The sequence below is a fragment of the Mastacembelus armatus genome, chromosome 12 (genome assembly GCF_900324485.2).
Source record: "Mastacembelus armatus chromosome 12, fMasArm1.2, whole genome shotgun sequence".
NCBI lineage: Eukaryota > Metazoa > Chordata > Actinopteri > Synbranchiformes > Mastacembelidae > Mastacembelus > Mastacembelus armatus.
Window position 1 is genome coordinate 16,962,219 of NC_046644.1, and position 22,838 is coordinate 16,985,056.

The following is a 22,838-nucleotide window of genomic DNA, read 5'->3' on the forward strand; positions in this document are numbered from 1 at the left end:
CTCCAGGTAACAGATCGTCTGCAGACCATACTACTCCTCTTTTTGAGAAACAAATCAGCTTGAGATAATAGGACTAGCTGTCTGTGTTTACATTCATGCATTACTCACATGCCCCTACACACCTTTCACACTTACAGATAGACTCATACCAAAAATAAATCTACATGTTTCCATACAATTCTTTTTATATTCATAGATTTTTTTGATGTCACTTAATTTTGTTTGACTTCTCTCATTATTTAAGCATTTGACTTAAGAGAAGCACCTTCAAACTTTTTGAAGTCAACTGACTGATGAACAGTATTGACTTTAACCTACTTTACCGCAATGTTTAACTGCATTTCTTCATGTGTACAACTTCTGAATGTTTTCAAAAACAAAATATTTGAAATATCCAGTGTTAAAAACACAGATGTGCTTTAGCTCATCCCTCACGATTCAGTTACACAACGTATGTCTGCAGCGTGTTTGACAGGACAGAGATACACTCGTCATGAACTTTAGGCTCACCAGATGGTGTGGATGTTTTCAGTCACTGTGCTTATACTGACGGCCAGCTGTCAAAGTCTTTCTGTTATCTAGCACACACACAATCACACACATGCACAGACATGCACACACATACATGCATGCACTTTGGTACATTTGTGAGAAAAGGTTGAAATTAGGAAATCAGGAGGTACAGACTGGATCATTTGAGTCATAGGGGTTTCCTTATGTTTTGAAGATACTGTGCTCCTTTGTTGTGGTGCTACTTGACTATACCTCTGGACTAATTATCCTTTGTAATCAACTTGAATCAGGTTAAAACTAATGGGCACACTCAAACCAAAAGGAACACAGAGCTGTAAGATCTGATAAACTAAAGTAATCAGGTATTAGATTTATATTATTGATTAATACTTTAGGTCATTTATGAAGTAAAATGCCAAACATTTTGTGATTCCAGCCTCCGTCTTTAGGATTTACTGTTTTTTTGTGTGTAGACAAAACATCATTTAAAGACATCACCTCAGGCTCTGAGAACTAAATTTGTCTTCTGAACCTTATGAACTAGTGAACTATGAACTACATTCCTCACACAATGAATGCCACCTATTACTTTATTCGTACCATTCCTGTCACCATACCAATCACACAATGTACTAATCCAGGAATAATCCTCTTCCACTGCATTGGTGTAAACATGCCCAACGCGTTAGTCTAGTCTTTTCAGTGCAATACATTAATGTCTCCTCGTCGTCATCTCCATACTCCAGTCTGACATAATCCACAACAAACAGGAATAAAGCCTTGCTAACAAAGAAAGCGGGTCAGCATGAGAAACGAGTCTATGGTTATATTAGTAATGAGTATATATAGACATTCTCAGCATGTTTCCAGAAAGACATGGAGTTATACCGTATCATTTTCACACATAGACAGAACCTGATACACAAACATGCATCTAACGGGGCTTGTTAATCTGCCTAATTAAATGCTAGCACCTATCCTTATTTGGGCAGGTTTGTTAATATGTTGTTAAGGTGATTGGGAAATACAGTGACATATTTGGCTGTGAGTAAATAAAAGAGGCAGTGGGAACCGGCACTATAATTAGAGATGAGTTGAGAAAGACCAGGAGAGAGAGAGAGACACATAGATCTGCCTAGCAACAGCGTAAACACCACCAGGGAGGAGATGTGAGGGGGTTTGTGGGTCAAGAGAGCTGGATAGAGTGCAGACACACATCATATGTTGTGTTTTTTTAACACATGCATTATTCAGTTCAGCAGGAATTAAGCATGCCTTTTACAACATGTACAAGTCGGAGCTTTTAGACTCCATCAGAATTTAAGTGACCCTCACTGTGACCCAGTCTTTTAAAGCAGTTATACTGACTTTGGTGCACATATGCTGGATAATTTTATTTTTAATAAGTGTTAGAAAATCTCATGATTTGTTATATATTTTGTCTTTGTTTTTGTCGTTGTCTTTACTGACTGGAAAAATACAGTATGACTCATTATTGGTATATTATGTTATATGTTCTAAATTAAGACATATAACGTTTATTGTGTTTGTGTCGGCCTGTTTTGAATCCTGAAAGCATAAGTAAACAATGTGCTACAAACATTATTATGTTCTGCTGACAGAGTAGCAGTTGGATGGTGAGTGATAATGTCACAATCAAACAAACGTGACAAGATGTAGCCGGTCAAACAACACAACAGGTTAATAACACCATGATTTGCAGCCTGTTCCTGCCATTATCAAATCACTTGCAGCTAGCACAGTGACATATTTTTTACACTGCATGCATCCTATTTTTTTTGTGTCACCGACTTAGCCTGTGTCAAAGCCAGGGCAATGGCAGCATAAGAAAACATGCTGGTTTCTGGTGACTGGCTCTGCATGTATGCTCCCCGGAGGCAATGATTTATGACCTGAAGAGAGAGAGAATGGAAATGTAGTAGCAGGAGCAGAAAGCACTCTGGTGGATTGAATGGTGTACTGGATTATCCTTTGGAAGGTCCATAAGGGCAGTGTCACTAAAATGGTGGTAATGGTACACTACTCATTTGCAGACTGGGCTCTTTGTAAAGATACAATAAGGAATGTCTGACCATGCTGAACTCTTTATTCTGACAGGAATTTATCAAAGAAGTATCAACCCAAGAAGAACTCACGAGAAGAGGAAGAAAGCAAGTAAGTGAAAGGGCCTTGCACATAAGCACAAAAAAAGAATCATTTGACATGCACAAAGAATAGAAACCAGAGGAAACAGTTAGCCTATCACTGTCTAAACTGAATATAGTTTTTACAGATCAAAGAAAAAAGATTTTCTTTCTTTAATTTTCTGTTGATGTAGATTTTGTTACATGTGGGCACAGGAAGGCTGGTGGTTTTGTCCTGTTTCCAGTCTAAGCTAAGCTAACTGGTTGCTGGCCGTTGGAACCACAAATGTTTTCCTAAATTGTGCACATTGTTTCTGTGCAAAATGACTGTGTTGGGATCTTTACCATCTTTCCTCTGACATCACTTCTTGTTCTCACCAGGTACTCCTTCTGTCGAGCCTTCCTGACGACACTCAATGAGTTAAATGACTATGCAGGTCAACACGAAGTTATAGCGGAGAACTTGACATCTCAAATAATCGTTGAGCTTTCACGCTACCTGCAGGAGCTCAAGACTGAGAGAAAATCGGTGAGACATCTCTTTACACTCACATGAGTGTCTTTCTAACTATCATTCTATTTGTTTTTATTTCTTTATCTGTTAATTGTCCACATCATAGTGTCAATGTCCCCATGTTTCTGCCTTAGACACACTGACATACACTAAATTAACCAGCCCATTCCCTCCGCATACTCTATTCTCCATGAACTGAGGTCATTGCTGAGTAAATATAGATTCACCCTAAGGCTCGCCAGAAGTGCAGAATGTGACAGCGTGTCTTTTTTATAGAACAAAGTCACCGTCTCTCTGTCATTACAGCCTTATTTTTCATTTTTAAACCCAATTGCAAAAGATTGGCACACCACACACTATTCTTAAATGTGAAGTCACTTTCCTCCTAACTATTATGCTATTTGGAAGAGTGGTGGAGCTGCAGCAAATGATTCATAGATAACAGTGTGGTGCCCATTAGGTCCATAGGGTTAGTGAAGGAGCAGAGAGAAAACTACCCAGCTGGAAAAAAATGTCTTTCTGAAAAATCTGGGATTCTTGTGTCAGGGAAGTCCAGCTGAGGGAACTGGAGTAGAAAACCAAAACCAGAGGGCTTAAAAGGCACAGTGCCTGTTTTTAGATTTTGTGTTCATGTGTAAACCAGTGACATCAGTGTGGCTGCACTAGCTCTTCTACCTAAAAACAGTAAGACTGGATCACATTATTAGTAATCAGTTTTGATTTGAAGTTTGGGTGTAGCTGTACCAAATACAGAAAGAAAGGGAATTTCCAAACCTCACCACCTGTTTTGATCTTTTGGATTTGGTTTAGCCTGGCCTGGTCTAGCTTGGCATATCAGCAGTCTAGTAGAGGCTGCAGGCTATCACTCTGACACTCTTACTCCTTTTCAGTTTTTTGTACTTTTCTTTTTAAAAATGTTACTCTTATATTGATTTATGCAAATCTCTTACCTCACTAACCCTCTCTGTCCTCATTATCTCCCTGTAGAGTCTCCTTCACAATCTTTGCACTCCACATTTTCTCAGTATGTTTTTTTTTTTGCTATTCATATTTTGAATAGCTTGTCATGTGTCTAAAGAAACCCACAGCAGTGTTTTTAGTTCAATTCAGTTCAGTACAGGGGGTTTCCCTTCATAGCATGACCCCATAACTTTCATATTTTGCAAACAGTGGATCCTTTTATCTAAAGGCATTGAATTTCTGAGTTGTATTCAGAACAGTGTCCTCACAAAACTTTTATTTTTTCCAGTTTTGATTCAAAGACACAGTTTCATGCTCATGAGTGATGAAGAAAGAAGCTCTTTGACATGTTGAAAAACCTACTGAGAATAACAACCACAAGTTACAATGACAAGCTCTCCATCAAACTTTTTTCTTTACAAAAACATTCAGGGTTTGATAGTAAGTGTGTCTGTAATTCCATAAGAAAAAACATTTATGATATTCTAAAATATGATTGTGAAGCAGTCATGCCTTGTGACTTCCCATTTTAGTCTTTTGGCATCATACACGTGAATTTTTAACCACCACATTCTCTCAGTTGCAGCTTTTTGATTTGTGTCTATGTCAGACAAGGCTGTGCAGGAAAACCCAGACAGTGGGATTAGTGGAGGATCTGGGCCTTGTAGGTTTGTAGGGAGCTTATTGGACAGGTAAAATCCACACCACAACCCAGACGGAGAGCAAAATAATAATACTCTATTAGTTTCTCATGTGGAGTTGTTTTGTAACTCTCCCCACCACCTTTTGCTGTTCCCCTGAGTGAACCTCTTGCTGAGATCAGCCTGGGCTGGCACGGGAGGAAAGGCCAAGAATGCTGTCTTCAAAGTGTCATGCAAACATTTAATTTATTAGATTCAAATGATAAAGAGCTCTGGAGGAAATATCATTATTTAAAGTATTAGATTTTACTAGGATATATTCTTATTTGACATGCATTGCTTGTCTAATACCATAATAGCTAATGATGAAGAACAGACAGGGTTAATATGGGATGAAGAGCCTAAGTCTCATTGGACTGTGATTGTGCTGAGGAATCATAATAAGGTGTTCTGTCAGCACACTGCTGACCTCACCAGGGCTCTGATCTCAGGACTTAGGTGCCCCCTCTAATGAGAATAGATACAGACCCTTAACTGCCCCCTAAGGCCACCCAATACGATCTGTTTACACTTGTAACATTTCTAAATGCCACTATACAATATTTACTGTACATTACGTAGCCTCCTGTCAGTAGAGGAGCCCACTTGGAGGTTGCTTTTGTGTGTGTTGTTTCGTATACATTTGCACATACACGACACAGCACATTTTTAAAACGTTTGCTGCTTCCTTACCCCGCAACGATGTGATACGCTCCAGAAGCTAGAAAAAAGAGAATTCAGCTGCCAAGACAAAGAGTGAAATGTTAACCATAATGCACTGTGAAACATCTTAGGAGGCTTTGGCAGAGGATACCGTCTTCATTTATCTCTTACTGGCAGAGTCAAGAGATGCAACCACAGTCAACAACAGTCTCTCTTTCTGGAGGATGCAAAATAGAAAGAGAAATAGGATGAGGAGAAGGAGAAGGAGAGTTGTTCCTTGCATGTACAGTGTGCACATTAGGTAGTGTTATTTTTACCATCTAATGATTATATATATGTTGACATGTGCACAGGACTGCAGGTACACACTCCTATGCACCAAGTCATGTCAATGAGTGACTAACAGATCAGTTAGAGGCTGTGTGTGTTTACAGATGTACATATGAACCTCTGAACTCAAAAGGACAAAATTGAAGCTTGATTTTCATTCCTCTTATATTTGTCAGACACCAGAGAATGTTCGTGGATTCTTCTTTCTTTCACCACATATCTTCATGTTCTTCCAAATGTGTTGTATTCATGGAGGAAAGAGTTTGTGAGTCACACTGGGTGCAAGCCACATTTAGACCCATCAGAGCATGTCTGTCTCACCTCGACTGTTACAAGGATAACATTGGAAAGTAGCAAGGCAGATAAGGTAGGCAAAAGATAGCAGCTTTTGGAGATGCCATAACATGCACTCTTTTAATTGTAGTCATGTTTATGTTGCTGTTTAGGGCTGTTTAGGCTCACTGTACCTAACTAAGTTCTGTTTAAAATCTATGGTACCTAAAGGACGTCCACATGGTTATCATGAGGAATTACTAATTCATCATCTAATGTGTTTGGATGTTTCCAATTCCACTTTTATTACAGTTACACTGACATAGCTGAGGTTTGGACTCTTGGTCAAGAATTTGTTAGTGTGTTAAGTCCAGCTTTTTTTGTAAGTGAGAGTGGCAGCTTAGGGTGACTTGTTGACATACCCCAGATGTCCCTGACAGTGCCAGCAGCCACACGCTGTTGCTGAGAGGGATGAGTGGAAGAAAGACATGGTGACTCTACTTTTTCTTCAACTAAACCTGAGGGCCAAGTGTATCTTTGCACTGTATGAATTGGACCAGAGAAAGACCAGCACTGTAGAGCATCTGTCTAAATGGCTGCAGCATTTACTGCAAACCCAAATTCCAGAAGGCTCCTAGGTCTTTTTATTTTGTTTGAAAGTGAATGAGCTCATGCTTCTTTGCAAATGTGATGTGATCTTCATTCTCCAGCAGGATCTTGTGAAGGTGTTTGGAGATAAGTGTCAGTGCAGTTTGTTTATCCGTATAGTGATGAAAAATTTCTTAATGCATACATCAGATGCTGGATATTTTTCAGGAACTTCATTATGAAGATAAATATTTGGTTGAAAGAATGCACCACAGTAACAATCTGCTGCTGAGGATTATGAAAAGGTTTTATGATACCTTCACTGCATCTTGTCATCATTTAGTAAGGCATATTTCCAGAGTTCATCATTGAAATGATTGTTCTTATCTAACAGGCATTTGAAGGTCAGGGTCTTAACAGCAGTTACAAAAAAACAAAACCATTATGCGCTGGTTTGACAGGCCTTTAGCAGCACCACAATGTCCTATTTGTTAGAGCTCAAATACTTCCTCTGAAACACAAGAACACTTCCTTATTTTACTCAGCTTCCCTCGAAACTTTGGGAAATGAGAAGTACAACCGCCTGAGGTAAACCTGGGCACATTCTCGCTTACGGCTCTCACATCTCTTACACAGGTGACATGACCCTTTAGACCTCCTGCATCATTAATTTCACGTCTCTTGTTTGTGTGTTTGACGCAGAATACAGAGGAGTGTTCAAGCATTAAATTCCAAAGAAGCCCAAGTAACTGCTTTCTGTTCTTCATAATACCCTTGGTCCATTAATGAATGGCAGCATCAATATTCTGCTCAGCCACTGATTCTAGCTTCCGCAGGCTCCGTTACCAGGGGATACCTTGTTGATAGTCAAGTCACTATGTTGTCTTTTCATTTTATTTTGATCCTTTTTGGATTCTCTAGCAGATTAATATTGCCACTGGCAATGTAGGAATAATTTGTATGTTTTATAAGTGATCAGAAATTTAATTTAAGCGCAATGTTTACAATTAGTGTTCTGTGTTTTCACTTCCTGACTTGGCCTTGATCCACAAAGAGAGCTGTAGAGAGATGTGCTTAGCCTCCAGGCCAAGTCCCCCAGTCACGTGGAGAGACATAGGCTAAGTAAAGACACAAAAGGATGTAGTCTATATGTTGTGTGATTTTAAACCAGCAGCTGTCACGTAGCCTTGTCCACATACATGCAGTGTCAAATTCTATCGTGGCCTGTCTGTTTCCCTTGGATTACAGTCTCTGACTCCTCACACACTTCCTGGTTTTATCTTTTGGTATGTTGACTGTATGCTTCTCATTTCATGTCTTTATCAGTTAGACCTTCTCTGTTTCTTATCTACTATATTGTACAGTACTTCAAATTGATATGTGTGCTCAGAGGCAGACACATTCTGCTGCATTAATCAAACAATTTTTACAAAAGGCCACATTGGAGTTGAATCTGGTTGAATCAGTTTCAACAGGCCGCACACTGATTCCCTTGCACTTCATGTGAAAGGCTTTTATTTTGATACACTTCATCTTTCCTGCCAAACCCCAGTTTGTGGTCTTTACCTGTTCCAGCCACCTCACCTGCCTCTCATTCTGTGCAATCACACAGCCTGTATAAAGGCCAGCACTGTGCAGCTGCTTCTTTCTAGGTTGTTGATGTTACTTTGTGACTCTGCTGCCTTCTTACTGGTTACTTGTTTTCACCCTGCTTTTGTCTTGGATTCTGCTTATTGTGTGCCTGTTTTCTGTGCTTTGCCTGGTTGTGAACTGTGTTACCCTTGATCTGGTTAGTAATTTGTATCGTTTGCACCAGCATTACTTTTCCTTGACTTAAACTCCTTATATTTATCTGAAGTTTACCTGTATGTTTGCTGATGAAGTATCCCAGTGAACCTGTAGTTACCTAAAAACCTTTATGACCCTGTTGACAAATACTTCTGTTTTTTTTTTTTACTTAAATTATTCATTTCCCTCTAAATACAGTCAGTTCTTTTTTGTGTGTCCCTCACCTGTTGTCTGCCATTTTGTTCCAGCGTTCCACTGTGTCTGCCATGTTGGGTTAATGACTTCTCACTCTTGTCTGCTTGTTGCTCCAGTGGTCTATTAAACCACTGGGAGTGTATCACCATACCTCTCTGTCTGCGTTTGGGTTCTCTAACAAAAGAACTAACAAAATGTTCTTTAACAAAAGAACTAGAATTAAACTTAAACTGAGCACTAAAAATACTAAAACTAAAATACTACTGACACTTATTAGTCTTGCATGTGTTCAGCATGAAGTAAAGTGTTGGAAACTGAGAATTTCACCGGAGGGGAATTACCAGAGTTGTTGTAGTTTACTCAAACATGAACATAGTCAGGGGCTTCCCTGCATTGTCATTTGTAGAACCATGCTTGCTTGATTAAACTCCCTGTTCTCTAGGCCTCTGTACAGAAATGCTTTGTAGTTTAACATCTTCCTAATGAAAAGTGCTTTTAAACTGGATACGTTTAACTTTCAAATCTCTGTCTTCTGTTAAAGAAATGTTCAGATTTTCCTTTACTTGTTTTATACAATCACTGACTTGAATGTCTGATTTTTTTTTTTTTTTTTGCCTTCTGGCTTTATGCTTTGTACAGTACATGTGACTGTGTAGTTGTGTATAAAACAGTTTTGTTTTCCTTTACTGCATTATTAGTCCCTCTTTGTCACTGTTACTGTTACAGTCTATTTTATTGAAATCAATGTCGTTTTTAATGGTGTTTTTCATCCCAGCAGTCTCTAATTCAGTCTCTGTTTCCTCAACTCTTCTGACAGCACTTCCATGATGGCCGAAAAGCACAGCAGTACATTGAGAGCTCGTGGAAACAGATGGAATCGGTAAGTGACCCCATTAATGTACAGGTACATTTTACTAGTAGTTAAACAGAGGGCTGTTTGATACCTGATTAATATTAATCAATACGTAAACATTCAACAGATAAGATCCATTCAAGGATTGGAGTTCAGTATAAATTTATGGGATTATAATCCAATATTAAATCTCTGTATTGAATTGTGATTCTAATTACAGTTACATATGTAAAATTGTGCAGAGATGGTCTGTGGACTTTAACTTGCTCTTAGCCTTTATCTTCCACTCAACATCAGCACCACATGATACTAAAGCACATGCTCCTGACACTTAGGAAGAAGCCATGTGACTGCAGAGTCCAGCATTGTCAAAAACTGAGGAAGTGCGTGGCAAACTGTCATTGAGTGGAAAAAAGATAACAGGGTGGTGCACAGAGCGCTCAGGGACCTTCTGTCTCAGTGTGTCATTCCTTTAGCTCAAAATGGAGACTTTATAATTATAGGGTGAATATACAGGGCATCCTCTTATGTTAAATGAATGAAATTATTCAGTGTTTGCCAACTAACAGAATATCCTGCCTGAGGTACAGCTACATTAAGGGATCTTGAGACCATGACCAAGTATCATGAGTGTCTGTTTTCATTTCTTGTCTTTAGACCAGATGTTGGATGGACTGTTTCACATTACTATATTCTGTAGTCTGCAGGTCCAAGAGTGTCTTTTTGTATACCCATGTTTTAGTAAAGGTGGTAAGAGAGAGATTGCAAGGAACACCACTTCTTATCTCTGCCTGGCCCCTTTCACTGTTGAGTGTGAAAGAGAGTGATGCATAACTGCCTTGTCCTCCTCAAACTTCTGTGTGTTCAATGATCCCATTGTGTGTGAGGCAGATAGGCACAGTTCAGAGTGCACACTGGCCCAACAAACACTGATTGTTCGGTTAGTGGGGTCAGAAGAGGGTTGGATGAATGCTTGTTTTTCTGTACACAAATGACCACTATGAACATTTGTTTAATCTGTAGGCCGCAGACTTTGACAGACACCATCATTCTGACATAGAATGACCTCTGTTGCACACAATGCTTGGCCTGAAATGTATATGACGTATATGTATGTTATGTTTATTTCTATGCCCATTAAAAGGTCAGGTTTTATAATGTTTCCTGTTAATGCTGTTGGCAGGAAATTACTGATGCAGTGTTTCATCATCAAATAAATGTGGTTTTCTCTTTTCTTCAGTGTAAAAGAAAATTTGAGAGGGACTGTAAAGAGGCCGAGAGAGCACAGCAATACTTTGAGAAGATGGATGCTGACATTAACGTGACTAAGGCTGATGTGGAAAAGGTAAATAGTCTCCTACTCTCGTGCAGTAGCCACCAGTCGCACAAGCTTGTTCCATACCCTCCATGTTTGACACACAGCTTCCCTAATGATTGCCTTCACCCTTCCACATATTTTTCCCCTTGTGTGTCCCCCAGCCCTGATTCCTCATTTCACTGAACTCAAAATACAGCAAAGATTGAGTGACCATGTGTTTGATGCCAAGGACTGTGTATAAGCTGGCATTGTCTCAGCAACAGAGTGATCTGCTGCAAAACAAATCTGATGGCAGCACTGAGTCCTGCAGAGCTGCCATCAGATACACTCTGCTAAATACACATATATGGGTCCTAGCAGCAAAGACGGCAATGCATGTATGTGTTCATGTCCGTTGTGAATCATACATACCATTTGGGTTTGCTTTTTTTAATAGTGAAAAATCTAAATATAAATCAACACATACAGTGATCATCCAATTCTTGGGTCTTGTAGACCACAGTCCACTAAGTCTGTAGCTGATGTCATTTCCTGATGTCATAGCCAATCAAAGCTTTTAAAATCTCAACCTTTAACCCACATGGCTCCCACGCCTGTAGGGCATCATGGGTCAGCAGCGCATGCTCCTGCTGCTTCATCAGCTGTTGGAGCAGAGTTGAGCCTCACACTTGACACAGTTCAGACCCAATTATTATGCAAATAGTGGCTGGAATAAAGAGCCTTTCTGCCCACGCGACCTACAGCCTGAGAGCTACAATAGGCTTAGGCTAAAACTGAAGGCAACTGGAAAGACCCAGCACAGTAGCTCAAGAAAAAAAATAGCCTTGAAACAAGAGTTGCGTTGTTTCTAATTACAGTTATTCCATTTATTGAAGCCTGAAAAACTCCTTTCTCTGAAAGGAACTGAAGCAATTATTTTTGCTCTTGCCTAGTTAGTATCACTAACTGCAGTTTCATTGTAAACAGGTTTTTAAAATGGCACATGTTTCAAAAACACATCACTCAACTGGAAAAGATCATATCAGTGGTTTTGCCAAATCACTTTTCTGTTGACCATTTTCTGTTCCTTAGCTGTTTTGTATAATGCTAAATAGCTATGACAAAATTATGCATTAGAAAATGGTCAGCACTAATGTAAATTAAGAACTTTAGTTAATAAGCTGAAACTAACAACTAACTTCAGTTAATGCAGCCGACGGCCAAGCAGAGCATATTGGGGAAACATTACCATCAGTGCTTCTCACCATCAAAACTATAAGTTAGCTTCATTTTTATATTCTATTTTATCAGCCAAGCTCTTGGTTTCACCTACATAATCTCATATTTAGAAATGATAAACAGAATAGAAAAGGCAGGGTTCCCTCCCATTAGTCACTGTGGAAGATGATTGGATTATCATCCAACACATTTTAAATTTTGTGTGCGCCCGTGCGTGTGTTTTTAAACTGGTATTTGTGTATTTTACCCCTTATTGTCTCTGTGATATTAACTGTCAAATGTCAGTAGATTGTAGAAAGATTGCAAGTTCTTTAACTTTCACTGCTTCATTGTGCTTAAATTTTTTTTTTTTTTTTAGGAAACAGGTTTGGTCATAAAACTTATCTATATAAAAGAACAGATGGCATTTAAGTGCATGCTTTTCTTTGCAAAGGCATATTCAGTTCGTCATTGGAAGGTCCCTGAGCATTTACCACCAGTCAGCACAGAAAGTACTGTATGTCAGACAGAACACATGGCAGGAGAAAAAGAAAGTTTAGGTATCGCTGTCTGTGTACATTACTACTGTGCAGATAAAAGATACCTTTGGATTAGATAAGATACTAATGTAGAAATTGTTTAACCTTGTCACTAAGAGTAAAAAGGAACTGGAAATGTACTCTGACAAGTTAGGTTCCAGGAGTTACTTGTCTGTGAAGTAATGTCCTTCCAATGCAAAGGAGCTGCTGTTTGCTGAGCTGTGGTATTGTGGTTTTCTGTGCAGCTGTAGCAAACCTCTAACTGTTCCCCTCTCCTGCTCTGACAAACAAATCCCTCAATTTGGGGTTTGGATTCACAGCCCAGATATCCGCAAAGGCTCTTCTAGTTTTGAGAGACCCCTGGCACACACAGACTTCCCTATTGTGGAGCTCCTCAGTCATAAAGCATTTGAAAATATTATGATTGCTCCTTCTGCTCTGCCTCAACTAAAAGCATGAGTAGTACAAGTATTTTATTGGTAGTTTTCAGTCTGAAATCAACTTCCCCTTTTTTAGTGGTGACAGGTCTGCTTGTCCAAGAAGTGCATCTGTGGCAACTCCTTGTTTAGCTGGAAACAGCTAACAAACCTTTGTTTGTGTGTTTGTATATTTATTTTATGCAATGCCTTGAAGCGAGGTTCCCACAAGGTAGGTCCAGCGAACAGAGAGCCTGTTATATCAGTGGGAACACACACTGTCTCAGCTTGTCTCGATACACACGTGTAGTCTGTAGAGTCTGACTCAGGTCACTGTAAACACTCCGTCCTGTCTGACTGTGGCTAGTGGCTTCCTCGCTGTCTTCTGCTGGCACTCTCACTCTGGAAATATGTGGCGTAAGGTGATAGCTTTTTGTTCCACATAGAAATTTTCGTTTGTAATCCCCATTTAGATCCTCTCTGATAAATATGTGAAAATGTAGATGCCTACATGCATGCTCTATATATGTATTCAGAGGTTTGAACAACAGCAAAACAAATCATTTCCAGCAAATGTCAACAGGATGTGATGTGGCTGCTGGCACAGCAGCTTGTTTCGAGTTTTTTTTTTTTTTTTTTTTTTTTTGTCAGGTTACCATGGTAATGTTTACAACACCCAGCACACATCGATGCACCTACACCAGCATAGCACATACCCATAAACGCATGCTCACAGGCCTGCATGTAGATTTTCAACAGCTGGACTTTCCCATGTGCTATTGTCTGGATTTCACGCTGCTCTTTTTTTGTAGTCTGTGACTATCATTTTCCATCGAGGTATTATCTGTCATCCCACTTGTGCTGGAAATAATGTACCTTTGTGTCTCAGTGTCTCAGCTCTGAGGTCCTCATTTTCTTTTATTATGGCATCTGTTACTTACCCATATGTGTGTGAGTATGAGGCTTAACTCTTGCCTCAGATGTGGTGTGTAGGTGAAAGCTAGATGCAATAAATGTTTCCCTCATGGCTATAACAGATCAGGGTTATGTTCCCTCTACTGCCCTGCACAGTTACTGTCTGACTGCTGTGTTTTCTGTGCATTTGCATTTAGGAAACCAAAATCTGATTGAAATCTCACCATGTGTTATAGATTAATTAGTATCATCCATGTATACACTTAAATGCCACATCAGGGCTTCTAAGCTGTATCTTGTTTTGTGCCCGACATGGTTGCCATGGTGATGTGTCACTGTTATGGACAACAGTGGCTCATGCACCATTCAAGTTTATTATATATAAAGTTTCAAATCTGTAAACCGGTATAAATGTGTGGACAGGCCTAAGATCTGATTGAAAGAGGAAGCAGATATGAGAACTTAACTGCATGGACACACACACACACACACACTCCCCACATGCTGTCTAGCTGAGATAATCTCATCTCCATCTGTTTGCTACAGATTTGTAGTGGGCTACTCCTGCTGTGGTTCTGACTGCGTGTCTTTCCTCCCTGAGACTGAACTAGATTAAAAATAATCAACATTATCGACAGTGAAGATTGGCCTGTCTGGGTGGGAAATTAAAATCCAATTCCCTCCTCTCTGTAGCCATTGCAGATTGTTGTCTCTCTTCTTATATGTTATATACATGTGCATTCATGAACACTCGTATGCAGCACTGTCAGCTCATGTTGGTCTTTATGCTCTGGCTGTTTTTGTCTACAACTCAAATGTTTTTATCAGGGGAAACTGTTAGTTTAGCGAGGAAACCTTATCTGTGATATGCATGTTTGTGTTTTGCTTTCTGCAGGCACGACAGCAAGCTCAGATGAGGCACCAGATGGCTTCTGACAGTAAAAACGACTATTCTTCCTACCTGCAAAAGTTTAACCAGGAGCAGAATGAACATTACTATACAATTATACCCAACATATTTCAGGTAAACACCACAGCACATATGACATATTTGCTCTGAATTGTTGTTGTACATAACCACTGTTTCCCATGCACTGAATTTGATGTAGCTTTGCCTCCAAGAGGTATTTTGTTTTTCACTTTTTTTTTTTTTTTTTGTTGGATTTTCATTTGTCTTTAAAAGCTGTGTGCAAAAAGCACATATATATTGGGAGGCTCGACAGAATGGTGCATTCATGTGCAATCATTAGTTAGCTTGTGAATTCAGTGCTCTGTGCAACCCACCACCCCCACTCCCCTCTGGGTCGACTACTAAAAATAAATTCTCAACATTTGGGAAACACTGAGGGCAGCAAGCCATCATCATAAAGAGGGCAGTTATTTTGAACAAGCTATTTTGTGTTACAGTCTGATAGATTGTGAGCTCAGAATCAGTGATATGAGTTTCAAATACAAGTAGGTTTTTCACATACCCATGATCTCACTTCTCTACTGCTTTTTATGTAGGATCAAGCATTAACATGCGACAGTGTTAGATCTGTGTTTTTGATTACGAACTCAGTGTATCGTTTTCAAAGCAAGCCCTTATTCCCTAACACATGCTAGCACATATGGTATTTACATATGAATCTCTGCATATTTATGTAGAAACTTCAAGACATGGAGGAAAAAAGAATTGAGAGGATAGGAGTGTGCATGAAGACATTTGCAGATGTGGACCGCCAGGTGTTGCCTATTGTGGGGAAATGTTTAGATGGCATGACGACCGCTGCTGAGTCCATTGAGCCCAAGACTGTGAGTATACATAAGATATATGTGCACACACACACCACCATGTGGGGGATATTATTCACTAGCCATGGTGCCAACCCACTACTGATTAGGCTTTCACTTAAGCCACAAATAGATGTATTGCTTCTGGCGACTTTAAAAATAAAAACTGCCCACCTGTGGAAAAACAAAGTGTTGTAGGAGGGTCATGTTGTCACTGGCAGAGCAGCTGAGAAAAAATTATTCAATTTATGTATTGACCTTTCCTTTATAGTAATAAAATCAATGAGCTGAAAGCACATGCTGGAGTTCACCCAGGAAAACTATTATTTTAAATGATCACCATGGTCTTTCTTAAAGGATCATTTCACTGATTTTTACACAGCGATTTCAGTTTGCTCATCATTAGAACTGTGGCTAATTTCACTTTTAACACATATCTTTTTTTAAAATCAATGTAGAACCATGTAAAAACTACAATAAGTGATTTTTCTTGGGATATGTGAAATTAGTGAGCTTCAGAGGTGTTGCAAGACAGTTGGTTTCCATCTTTATACTACATTAAGATAATTAGCTGCTGTATGTAGATTTATAACTTTCCACCAGAAAGCTAATGAAATAATATCCCAAAATGTCAAACTTTCTTCTGTGTTGGATCTGGGAGGAATGGTGCTTCCTATTGCCTTAACCTCTGGTTTATCAGAGCTCATGAGAGCCCCCTGCATTTTCAGTCTGAACACTTCTTTAAAACTGATGTACAGCTGCTTTCTCTAGCATGTTTAGTCACATGACTAATCTATTATTTGGGTACTGAAATGGAAAGTCAGATTTGCCTACGTTAAAGTGAAAGTGAGCAGTGATATATTGAGATGTCACATGTTGGCTGTCTGCCTTATGGCAAAAGTCAAGACTGTCCCCAGGGATTGTGTGTGTGTGTGCGTGTGTGTGCGTGTGTGCGTGCGTGCGTGTGGCCCAGCTCCAGGGAGATGACTCTACTCTGTTTGCTGCAGTAAACTGCAGGGAAAAACATATCACATGCTTCTTCTCTCTTTAACGCCCATTCTTCTCATGTGTACAGTGCAACACCATATCTTTTACCCCGACCCTAACTCCAACCAGACCCTCTGCCCTTATCAATGCATTTAGGCCGATGATTAATGTGCTTCTTCCTGTGTCTGAGGAGCCTGGCGGTGTCCCCAACCTCGGTGTTTTGTCATAATTCCTGCCTGACAGAATTAGGTCTTTCCTCTTTCTTCTGTTGCCTACAAACTGAATAACAGCCCCTCTCCTTTCAAGACACACTCATGAGCTGTTATCACAGAGATTACAGTAACCAGGTCACTATTGTGTTGCATCTTAGCTCCCAACCTGCTTATTAGCTAGGAAGTCTAAACAGAGATCCTGCTTAAGTCATTACTTTGCGTGTAAAACAATTTTAAAACATAAGTCTATAAAAAAAAAAAAAGACTGTCATTGATTGCTGCAACCACTGTCCCCTCAATAGGATTCAAAGCAGGTGGTGGAGTCCTATAAGTCTGGGTTTGAGCCTCCAGGAGATGTGGAATTTGAGGACTATGGCCAGGCCATGAAGAGGACAGCATCTGAGACCAGCCTGTCCAACTCCAGAGAGAGCAAAGAGAAGCCTGCTGGCAAAAGCAAGGGCAAACTCTGGCCTTTCATAAAGAATAAGAACAAGGTAACACATTATTGCACACTTAGTTACATATATGCTCGAACATACAGAAGAGACTCAGTTTTTTTTTTTTAAAAGCATTTTGTTTTGCAAGAATTTCCTCCCTTTGATGTCCCCTGGCAGGAGTTTTTTTGTGGGGTTGGGAGGGATTGAGGGGTATTATGGGCTGTATTTCGTTATGTTGGTTTTGTCTTGTAATGCTGCCATAGAAATATGTGTTCAGTGTTCTTTATAGTATCTGTTACATTTCTAATACTGCTAGTTATCTAGTTATTTATGTAATTTAATTGCATTTTTGTGTAGATTCTTCGACTTTTGTTGAATTCTATTAGGTTCCAAAAATGTTTCTACATCTGTTGGTATTGCCATTTTTATTATTTGCCACCCTTTTCCTCCTCCTCGGCTATCACCCTCACTGATTTTGGAGCCTCTTTTCTGTAACACACACTAATGCATTTCTACTGTCATCCTGATCCTGTGGATGGACTCATCTGGCAGATATTAACTTTATCTGAAATAGCAGTTTTCATCGACTGGTGAGCCTCGCATAGCCTCCTTCAATTTACGGCTTCTGAACAGCAAAACTGATCTATGACTGTCTTATGGGCTGGTGGCACTGTGGTATTGAATGAGGGCAGAGCATGAGTGAGAAAGTGGGTGTGTGCGTGTGTCTGGGGTGGTGCAAGATGTGAAACCCCAACATCCAAATTCTGTCTTTATAGAAAATGGTGTTTTAACTGTGTGTAATCCCTTAAAAGTAAGGATACTTACCCAAGACAATATATTTCTATTACCTGTGCTCAATTTATGCAGAATTTATTTTCTGTAGCAAGTGTGTGGGAGCATAGGCAGTCATACAGAGAGGTATTTATACATTCACATGCATGCTTGTAGGCACAACAGAAACAGAAACCACAGCACTATTTCAGTATAAAAGCACCAGTATTGCCTGGGTTTTTAAGGGATTTTTCAGGCTCTGTTTTTGAAAGACGGCTTTCTGAATCACTTGCATGCGCATTGTGTGGTTTCTTAGAACTCGTCACTGCTTCATTCTCTAACTCCTTAACTGGTTGATGACTTATGTGGTATCGGAGGTCTTAGGGCGGTGTTGAGCAATCAAATTGTTTGATTTAATTGATTTCTCTGAACTCAGATTCAGCTGCTGATGTCCTTCGGGATGTGGTGAATTTCCTGTCCTAGCTGGCATGTGATGAGTCTGGGAAAGAAAAAAAGAAAAGGATTTTTAAAATGGAAGCTTGCATGCGCTTTTATTGGAACTTGTTGCTCTTTGCTTTGTCGCGGCCGCTTGCTTTAACACATTTTATGCTTCCAACTCACTCTGGTTCTCTTTTTAACTCTTTTTATGTTTTGTTTTTATGTGTTTGACATTCGTTAAACTACTGATATACTAGGTTTGATGTTCCTTATGTTGTCTTATGTTCTGTTTGGGTTTTCTGTTGTGTGTTTATTTTTAAAATATTCATAGGAGGCTTATTTATTTCGTTTTGTGTTCCCTCCTCCTTTTCCTCCTGTCTTTTTTGTTGGATTCTCGACCCTTTCTTCTTCTTATTCTTCCATGTTTTTCCTCCTCCTTTCCGTCACGGCTCCCTCTCTTACTGGTAGCTTATGTCCTTGTTAACGTCCCCCCACCAGCCCCCACCTGCCCCCCCAGCCTCATCCCCGCCCTCACCCTCTGCTGTTCCCAACGACCCCCAGTCTCCCAAGCAGCACAAGGAGCCCCTCTCCCACCGCCTCAACGACTTCATGACCTCCAAACCCAAAATGCACTGTCTCCGGAGCCTGAGGCGAGGGGTAAGTGTGTGTGTCCAGCAAGCTTTGTGCATGTGTGTGTCTCTAAGCCTGTAAGCTCTGTACCTGCTGCACTGTATGGACGAAGTAATACAAAGGTAGAATCTGTGTTATACATAATGCTCACATTGGCCCAGCCTTCATTTTCAAACTTAATTTATATTGCTCTTGTTTTAAAAGAACTAAAACAGTAACTTGGGCACAGATCAACAGGCCCCTCACCTTCAGCTGTACAGTGCTCAGGCTTTTTGCTTCTCTAGCATGCTTTTGTAGTGCACAACTGTGAATCCATGGTACTTGTCTGACTCACCAGCAGTCTCTCCATCTTGTCCCTTCATCCTCCATATTAACTGTGCCCACAATGACAGTCCCTCTCACCTTCCCTCTTCAACAGACATTAGCAAGATGCCTCAGTGGTCTTGGCAGTAGCATGGAGACTGCAGCTGCTCCCTGCGCATTTCTGTGCAGTTGGACTTTTTTTTTTTTTTTTTTGCACATGATACATGGAAAAGAACACAAAGAAGAGGATTAAATATCACAACATGAGTCAAGTCAATATAATGGATTTGGCAGCAAGCCTACTAAGTCGTTCTTTGTTGAGGGAGATGGCCCGAGTAATTTTAGAAGGCTTGATGGAGTTTGGCTTTATCAGCAGCAGTCCAGAGTCCTGATGGGTGTCATCACCATTTCCCAATCTAGAGTCCAGTTTGTGTTGAAATGCAGTCCGGTCAGAGCATGCTGAGGCGGGTCATACCTCATGCCTTCCCGTTTTGTGCTTCACCCTCCAGCTCTTCTTGACCTCAGGAATGGGCGGTGGCTCACTTTTTCCTTCCGGACCTGACGAATACAGATTTTGTTTGTGCTCATATTTTGAAAGGGCAGCAGTTATTCAAAGTAAAACACTGGTATGAATTGGTGCTAACATGACATCTAAAAAGGCAAAGAATGATATGGTGTAACAGTGCAGTGTATATTGTAGAGGAAATGATTGAAGGCTAACAGAAAAAAAGGAAGTGTGTTTTTTTTTTTTTTTTTCTCGCAGCAGAAAGATAGAGCAGGAAGTGCACGTTTCTCAAAGCGGAAGTGCTGCAACAACTCTCCAAAAGAGCGATAAAAATGTGAGTTAGGTCAAGTGCATTGTTTCAACTACAGTATACACAGATTAAAAATACTGAAGGTTGACCCAACTGGAACATTTCATATCTCAAGCATCATGTTGAACGAATGTTTGGAGGATTTGAGAGGGTAACTGTATCAGAGCAGAAAACCCTTTGAAGAATCAAAGATTTCATTTACATTGGTTTTTCTTTCCATATCTCATGACAATGCATTTAATTTGTACCTTTTTTCATGTTTCATGATAGTTACCTGTTTGTTTTTCATGTATATAGATGTTGTTTGCTTTTTACAATATACCTACTTTCTGGACAAATCTGGCATTTATTCTAGGTAGAAACAGCAACACAAGGTGCATGGTTAATCCAATAAGAGAATTCTTTCAGGTGGATCTGTCCTACTGCCTCTAAGGCACATATACTGTAATTTGGCTTTAATGCCTTTGAACAGATGCAAAGATCCTAGTAATTCATCAGCTTTTTCACATATAGACCTATAGCCTTCTGGTCAAACCAGGCTAACTAGCACTTATCACTAGTACTGTAGTTATTGTGCTCCTTTTTAAGGTGGTTTTACGGTAACAGGGTGTCTGCAGGTCTTAAACAGTTCTTTGTTTCTTCACAAAAGGTCTTAGTTTAAAAAGTTCTTGCAACAATCTTCTCCTGCCTGCTGATTTTCCAATCATACTTTAATATTTTGGCTGCAATGATCATGCACCAAGTTAAGAGCTGTGATTACAGCTGTGGGTAATTCAACAAAATACAATTTGTTTCCTTCCACCTCTTGCAAAGAGAACATAGTGTCACATAGTGCCACATTAGGGATCAGGGTAGTTGTGCCAGTGGAGGTAGGGTGTTGTCTCTGCACAGTGGAGGGGTGTGCACCCCTGCTGGAAAATCAGTGTAAAGCATCTTAGTTGTGCAATCCATCCATAGCCACTGTGTCTGTGTTGTTTGCAAGGAAAAACTGAAAGCGTATGTGTTTTGGTAGACCGTTTAAAAGAATTAAGACATCAGTGCTGTTTTCTGAGTTCTAATTCTCTCTGACGAACACCACAGCAGCAATCCCCCCGCTCGCTCATTTGTCACAAAGAGCTTATGAAGAGGACACTGGGCCGACCCACGTACGCTTTCGAAGCCAGGCAATATGTTGTAAGTGTGTTTGATGGGTGTCAGTGAGTACCAGCAGTGTGTGTGTTTGAGCGTGTGTGAGAAGAAAATGAGTGATCGAATGTGTGTCATTAGTAAAAGCCATGTACAACACAGGCTGCAGCCTCATTAATAACTTGTGACACATTGTCTCTGAGCTGATTTTCTTGGAATTAATGAGGTAAAATTTCCTCACAGAGGAGGCTCGTGTCTGTGCCTGGCCCTGTATTGATCATGACTCGGATACATTTAGATTTGAATGATCGCATGTATCAGCTTGAGGTTTGTTGTTGCTTGCTGTGTCCTGCAGCTGTTTTAGGGCTTCTCCACCAAGCATCTGCTTGTCAAATTACAAAGTGTCACAAGCACCGCAGGATGTGGGGTATTTTGGGTGTGGGAATACTGCTCATCGCACCCATCAATCACCCCATCTGGCTTATTGAATCACACTGTCAGGTGGATGAACTAGGCAAGGTGTTGGTCACACTTTGGATCTGGGTTCAGCCTACAGTACCCAGAATTCAACCCTCCTGGGCTTCTATTTGTGCTATTGTGCCATACTGCAGCAATGTTATCTGTCTGTAAGGATCATTATATACCTGTATATCTATGTCTGTCTGGAAATCATACAATTAACAGAATTAGTGCGATATTGAGAAGTGAAGACAATGTAGAAGCATTGAAAAAAAATCTAAAGTTGGCTTTAATCTTACTATTTTGAACATCAATTTGAATGCAGAAAAGAGAATGAAGGGGTGAAATGAATAGGTTCCTGCTGCTTGGGAGATCAGTTTATTATTCCGAAATGAAATTCAAAAAATGTTATTTATGACCAAGTGGTATTTTGTTCAGTCACTTCAAAACATGTCTCAAAGTTTGTGACCACTGCTCTCTCTGTATGGCACTTGTCAAAGATCTACACTTAAACAACTGAAACCCCTTGAAATTTTAAATCACAAGTAAGATGATCGACAGCTTTGTTTGTTATACCCAGGCCCATGAGAGTGATATAGTCCATGTTTGATCCACTGGGTCACAACTTTGGGTTCATGAAGTTTTTTATCATCTACAGTTCTACAGAGAGTGATGTTACAAGACATGGGGATATTTTGGGTGCTCTGTAGCAAGGACAGTAATCTGGCCATTACAGGTGGCTGACTTGATTATCGCACTGAAGTGAAGAGAGCTATTCAGTGCACCGGCCTGTGAGCCACTAACAGGATTAAAAGTCATCTGCTCCAGCTCTACCAGTCAGTGGTTGTTAACCTGCTCTCTACTCTCTTTGTATTCAAAGCATTACCACACGCTCTGAAAAATCACTCCGCAAATGATCTATAAACACTTTTACAACCATTTCTTTGGTTTATTTGACTTTCCTTGCCTTTTAGATCACAATTGCTCGTTTTCTACTTTAGT

The 22,838-nt window shown here is 40.0% G+C and overlaps 1 protein-coding gene across 19 annotated transcripts in view; it reads left to right on the forward strand.

Moving 5' to 3' along the window:
- The window catches only part of fnbp1b (formin binding protein 1b), a 47,795-nt gene that overhangs the window by 15,989 nt on the left and 8,968 nt on the right, over positions 1-22,838 (forward strand). For 10 of the 19 annotated variants that reach the window (XM_026296938.2, XM_026296936.1, XM_026296932.1 and 7 more), the window contains 8 exons: positions 2,632-2,688; positions 3,039-3,186; positions 9,466-9,528; positions 10,742-10,846; positions 14,782-14,910; positions 15,534-15,680; positions 17,161-17,352; positions 18,973-19,161. In XM_026296938.2, coding sequence (XP_026152723.1) covers positions 2,632-2,688; positions 3,039-3,186; positions 9,466-9,528; positions 10,742-10,846; positions 14,782-14,910; positions 15,534-15,680; positions 17,161-17,352; positions 18,973-19,161 — 1,030 coding nt within the window. The remainder of the gene's footprint in view (positions 1-2,631; positions 2,689-3,038; positions 3,187-9,465; positions 9,529-10,741; positions 10,847-14,781; positions 14,911-15,533; positions 15,681-17,160; positions 17,353-18,972; positions 19,162-22,838) is intronic. The other 9 variants (XM_026296945.1, XM_026296947.1, XM_026296946.1 and 6 more) reach the window with 2 other exon arrangements.